Source organism: Sorex araneus, chromosome 1 (genome assembly GCF_027595985.1).
Source record: "Sorex araneus isolate mSorAra2 chromosome 1, mSorAra2.pri, whole genome shotgun sequence".
Lineage (NCBI taxonomy): Eukaryota > Metazoa > Chordata > Mammalia > Eulipotyphla > Soricidae > Sorex > Sorex araneus.
This window is the reverse complement of record NC_073302.1, coordinates 53,419,024-53,425,023: the sequence shown is the minus strand read 5'-3', so window position 1 is coordinate 53,425,023 and position 6,000 is coordinate 53,419,024. Positions and strand designations below refer to the sequence as shown.

At 46.8% G+C, this 6,000-nt stretch overlaps 1 protein-coding gene across 1 annotated transcript in view; it reads left to right on the top strand.

Annotated features, from left to right (window-relative positions):
• The first annotated feature begins 314 nt into the window (after window positions 1-314).
• The window catches only part of ACER2 (alkaline ceramidase 2), a 40,819-nt gene continuing 35,133 nt past the window's right edge, over window positions 315-6,000 (top strand). Inside the window, exon 1 of the mRNA XM_004600175.2 lies at window positions 315-469. Coding sequence (XP_004600232.1) covers window positions 362-469 — 108 coding nt within the window. The 5' untranslated portion in view covers window positions 315-361. The remainder of the gene's footprint in view (window positions 470-6,000) is intronic.

Here is a 6,000-nt window from a genome sequence, read left to right as displayed (position 1 = left end):
CCAGGATTCGGGGTGGGGGGCACGCGCAGAGAGGATCCGAAAGGCTCGTGCCACCTGCAGGAAACCCAGGTGAGCGGAGCCGGCGGGAGCGAGGAGAGGCTCTGGGGATACCAGGGCTGGGCGTGGCCGGCTCGCGGCGGGGGCGGGGGCGAGGGGGCGGGCCCGGGCCCGGGGCGGAGCCGAGGGCGGGGTCCGCGGGCGAGTGGCGGCGTGCCACTGGCCGAGCGCAGCGCCGCGGGGCGGGCGGCGGGGGGGGAGGCGCCACATCCGGGAGGCTGCGGGGGGGCCTCCCAAGTTTAAAGCCGCCGCTCGGGCTTCTCCCCGGGCTTCGGAGCTGCAGCTCCAATGCCCCCGAGCGGCCATGAGCGCCCCGCACTGGTGGGACCAACTGCGCGCCGGCAGCTCGGAGGTGGACTGGTGCGAGGACAACTACACCATCGTGCCTGCCATCGCCGAGTTCTACAACACGGTGCGGGGAGGGGCGCGGGGCTGTCCCCGAGCCTGGAAGCCGGACAGCGTGGGGGGTGGGGGGTGTCGAGTTCCGCTCGGGTCCGGGAGCGGGGCGCGTTCTTTCCCGGGGTGGGGACGCACCCGGCGTGGATCTCCGCCGCCACCCCCTGTGCGCGGCGACCGGCCCTTCCATCTGTCTGTCCCTTGTGCCTACCTGTCCCTGACAGCTGGGCTCCTTCTCCCCCGCTTGGCATTGCCTTCGGATGACCCCTTTGTCTTGTTTGGTCCCCACCGGAACATGTGACCCCCGTCAGCCTGTTCTCTCCGGGTAGGGTTCGTCGAGGGTCAGTCGGGCTGGACAGCTTTCCTCCTTCGGCGTGACGCACTTGGGTCGCATTGTGCAGTTTGTTTGTCGTTTTTGTTGTTGTTTGTTTTGTTTTGTTCTTGTCCTGAATCACCTGCTCCTGGATTATTGGTAAATAGAGAGACGACCCTCACACCCACACCCACCTTACCAGGAACTGAACTCACTTGCCCCAAACGGATCTGGCCCACTTCCATGAATTAGTAAAATCTTTGGTGCAATTACTTATGCCAGAATCAAGTTAATAGACACCAATTATTCTCTTCCCCCCCACCCCTTTTAAGCAACCAATGTAATGCCCGCTGCAAATCCAGTCCCGCCAGAGGGGTGCTCCCTCTGGCTCCTGTCAGCGCGTACAGGAGGTGAAAAGGGAGCTGGGGAGTGATTATGAGAATGTTTTCTGCACTTGCCCGGATCCCAAGATTAGGGCCAGTGGAAACTTCCCGGCTTGCAGAATCCTGTAAGCCTTTGTAGAGGGAAAGTGGCTTCTGGGAAGGAAATGCTCCACGTTTTCTCCGTGCCCACGGTTGGGGATTCTGGTCCCGATTGTAAGACTTTTCGTGGTTATTTCTTTGACTTTTCACTGCCCTTAGGAAACCAGAAATCCCGGTTTAAGTGCCAGTGTGAATATGTGATTGTTATGTAGAATCTCTCTCTCTCTCTCTCTCTTTCTCTCCCCTTCCCCCCGCCCCCCCCCCCCCCAGATTTGCTAAGATAGTACCCTGGCCCTTGGCATGAATTGGGTGCTTGTCACTTTGAGGGATGTCCCTTGAGCTCATTCATCCTGGACCTTTTATTTCTGTAATGCCTCTGAGCTCTTGAGAGATGTGAGGCCCACGTTTCTGGCTCGGTTGAGGCCACAGTTCAGTCTGGACTGTCCCCTTGGTGCTGAACTCTGGCTGCACTCCACACACACTCGTGGTACATTTTTTTTTTTTAATGACCAAGATAGTTCTTGAGAGAAAACCCAGATCTCTGCTCACCACAGATGCACATAAAGGAGGTGTCATACCTCAGCTGTTGAACAAGATGTTGAGAACAGGCCCGCAGGTGTAGACAGTCATTTGAGGGTGAAGGGCCCTAGCAGATGTGTGGACCAGAAGCTGGGGGTGTGCTTCGTAGCGCTCTGCAGGGGTGAACATACTAACTAAAGTTTCAGCTTCACTTGCTGCCGGTGGTTAAGTTTATTTTCCGTTCCCCAGTAGGAGTGGGCTGGGGCAGGGTGGGGAGAATTTGCAAGAAGTCTTTTGAGGACGGTGACCAGCTCATCTTGGTTTGCCCAGAACATTCGTGATTTCAAAACAGAAAAATCCCTCAGTACCAGACAAGCCAAATCTCTGGTAGTCCCAGAGGCAGAGGGAAGCAATGGGTTGGATCACCAGGAATCCGCAGTGTAGAATTAGGGACACAATCTGCTTAGCAAGGGCAAATCCAGGAAAGGATAGCCCCCATTGCTGGGTCAGTGTTTACCCTGAGCCTGGGAAAGTGCATGTTCACATGCATCAGGATGAGATTGCATTGTGTTCGTGAGATGATTTTGGCACTGATGTACCCAAGAATTCATAGAATGAGGAACTTTCTAAGTAATTAATCAATATATTTACAATTGTGGTTTCCTTTTAATTAACAAAGAAGCTTGGCAAGCATTAAACAAACCAGTTCTCCGAAGGACAATCTAACAATAGACTTTATTTATTTATTCCCTCCACTCTCTCCAACAATGGATTAAAAAAAAAAGTCTGAACTATTTTTCAACTTTAGTGGCCTATACAATTTTGAAGGGAAGCTTCTTTATTTATATTTTTCTTCTTTTTTCTTCTTTTAGTAGAGATGAAGCCATTGGCTCTATCTTTAAATCACAACTCATTTGCTCTTCTTTGTTTCTTTGGAGTTCCTTCCTCTTTTTGTCTTGGAAATGTCTCCCTCTATTTTGATATTTTCTTTTCTAAGAATGATGTCTTTAAAAGACATGGTGGAGGTCAGCAGGCAGAGGAGGCAGATGGGCTGTGAGGACAATATTATGATTTTAGTGTTATTTGGGAGCTAAAGTTCTAATGGTGCTTCTAAATTGAATTCCCTGTTTTGTGCATTTGAAATGTTTGAAGTGTAGCTGGAGAGATAGTGCAGCCGGCAGGGCACTTGCCTTCCATGTGGCAAACCCATGTTCAGTCTAGAGCACTGAATGTGGTCCCCTGATCACTGCTAAGAGTCATCCCTGAGTACAGAGCTGAAATAAACCACCAAGGAGGTCCCCCGAAAAATACCCCAAAATGTTTAAAGCATCATAATTTTACTGAACGTATAATAAGCAGCTTCTTACCTTTGTGAGTAGTGTTTAAGTACAGTTATACGTGACTAAAATGTGTGTTGCTAGTTGTAACACACATCTGTAGAGCCATTTGGGGTCAAACTTGGCAATAGAGATTTAGGTGCACTTCACTGAGCAAGGAGATCAAGGGGACTTGAAGTGAGTACAAACCAGGGTAGCACTGTCATCCCATTGTTCATGGATTTGCTCGAGCAGGCACCAGTAATGTCTCCACAAACCAGGGTAAAAAATTGAATTTGTTATATTTCTCAGAACTACAGTGAGGGCTGTTAATTGGTGTTTTTTCCCCTGGAGAATGACTACATTGTTAACCACGAGGGTAGTTCTTGAGCAAATGAGATAAATAAACTACACTGAACATTGAAAAGACTTGCAGGAGTGTTGAGTGAGAAAAGGAAGTTGTAGAATGAGAATGTTACAATATATAAATATACATTCACATAAATGTGAAGTCTTTTCTTCTGACTCATTCTGCTGAGGGTTCAGAGGAGACTTGAGCTTTATAATGTATCTTTTCTAAAGGGAAGAAGCACTCATATGTATGAGACAAGAAAGATCAGGTGTCTTTTCCTTTTTTTTTTTTTTTAACTTTCCGGTTCCCCGTAGGGGATAGAACAAAAGGGTCTCACTCATGGTAGGCTGAATTTTTATCCCTTGTCCTGAAAGATCAGGTTTTAAAAGTTACCTTTAATCTAACCATTCAAACGTTCACCTTCCTTGTCACCTCCTTTTCTTTCTTCTGCTAATACATTTAGCAGACTGTGGAGCAACACTTAAATCGCATGTGATGCAATTCAGAATCTTTGGATACTTAATTGATCTCATTTGAGCCAAAGAAATTGGAATGTGGTTGGAACCAGGGAGGTGAAAATCAGCATGGGGCAGCGGAAGCGACGTAAGGCAGTTGGTTGGAGGCTACTGGTCAGACTCTAGGGCTGATTACCTTTCTGACCTTGGCCAGCGTGGTAGCCTTTCTGGGCTCTCAACTCTATCCCTGTGCTAGCTAAGCAGTGGATGACCCATCTTAAATTCTCTCATTTGAGCTCTTAAAGATTCCCGTCTCTTTTCTAAGAGATTTCTGTTTCTCTGCATGATCCTATGGAGAGTTAAAGGCTGTGATCAATACTCATTTGCTAATACTGTGACTAGCCCTTGTTCTGATTCCTCCTCACTGGCTTCTAGTAAGTGAGAGTTGGTCATGTAGGTCCAACATCAGAGATGATTCAGTTATAGACTGAAGAGTGGATGTAGAAAATCTTTCTGGGGTGATGACAGAGTGTTAAAGCTAGATAAAGATAGTGATTGCACACTATGAATGCATTAACTGCTACTGAAGGGTATGTTTTATTATTATCGTTGATATTTGCAGTATTGGAGCCTCACCTATGCAAGGCACGTGTTATATTGCTGAGTCACATTCCTGGAACTGAATTGTACACTTTAAAGAGGTTCATTTTATGTAGTACAGGTTTTACATCAATTACAAAATATTCGGGGGGGGGGGGAGGTGTGGAAAGCTGGCTGGCTTTGACATTCTTAAAAACCAAGATAGAAACCAGGTGATAGTCCAGTGGTTAGGATGCATGTCTGGTACATACCCAATCGGGCTTTATCTCTGACACCACACCTGGCACATCACTGGGTGCAACCCTGGGACCCCTGAGCAACCCTGTGTCCTCACACCTTCACATTGTACCACTGGCCTGTTTGGCCATGAATAGCTGGGGGTGGCCACAGGGACCTCTGAGCAATCCTTGGCAGGCCTCAAAAACCAAAAATAAGAGCAAAAGCAAATTTTAAAATTACAGGTGAGAATCTATAGTTATACTATCCAGTGTGGTAGCCACATGGCCATTGAGGTTGTGAAATCTGGAGGCCCATATGGAAACAAGCCGTGAGTGTGACATTCACACTAGCCTTCAAAGTATGAAAAAAGAATGTAAATATCTCTTTTGTGATATTTAAAGTGGTGCTTACATATTTAAATGGTTGTATATATAAATACATATAAATAAATATATATTAATTTTGTTGTTGTTGTTTTGGAGGCATACCCAGTGATGCTCAGGGGTTTCTTCTGGCTCTGCTCTCAGGAATCACTCCTGGTAGTGCTTGGGGACCATATAGGGTGCAAGGATGATCGAACCTGGGTTGCCTGCATGCAAGGCAAGAACCTTATCTGCTGTACTATTTAGCTTTTCCAGAAATGGCAGTATTTTGAATGTATTATATTATATAAGATATATGTCTTTTAAAGGCAAAAGTCCGGGGCCGGAGCGATAGCACAGCGGGTAGGGCGTTTGCCTTGCATGCGGCCGACCCAGGTTCGATCCCCGGCATCCCATATGGTCCCCCAAGCACCGCCAGGAATAATTCCTGAGTGCAAAGCCAGGAGTAACCCCTGAGCATCGCTGGGTGTGACCCAAAAAGCAAAAAAAAAAAAAAAAAAAAAAAAAAAATTAAAAAAAAATAAATAAAGGCAAAAGTCCCTGGAGAAATAATGAAATAATGAACAGGGTTAATCTACACTAAATTGGAAATATTGAAAAAAAAAAGATAAAAAAATATATATATAAAAAAAGAATAATACAAATTAAGATCTGACAGATAAAATGCTTTTTTCTTTTTTTGGCTTTTGGGTCATACCCGGTGGTGCTCAGGGGTTACTCCTTGTTCTGCACTCAGGAATTTCTCCTGGCGTTGCCCGGGGAACCATATAGGGTGCTGGGGATCAAATCTGGGTGGGCTGCATGCAAAGCAAATGCTCTACTTGCTGTACTATTGCTCTGTTCCCTAAAATACCATTTTGTGTTTATTTTTATGTCAAATCCAGTGGTGCTTAGAGTGTACCCTCGGC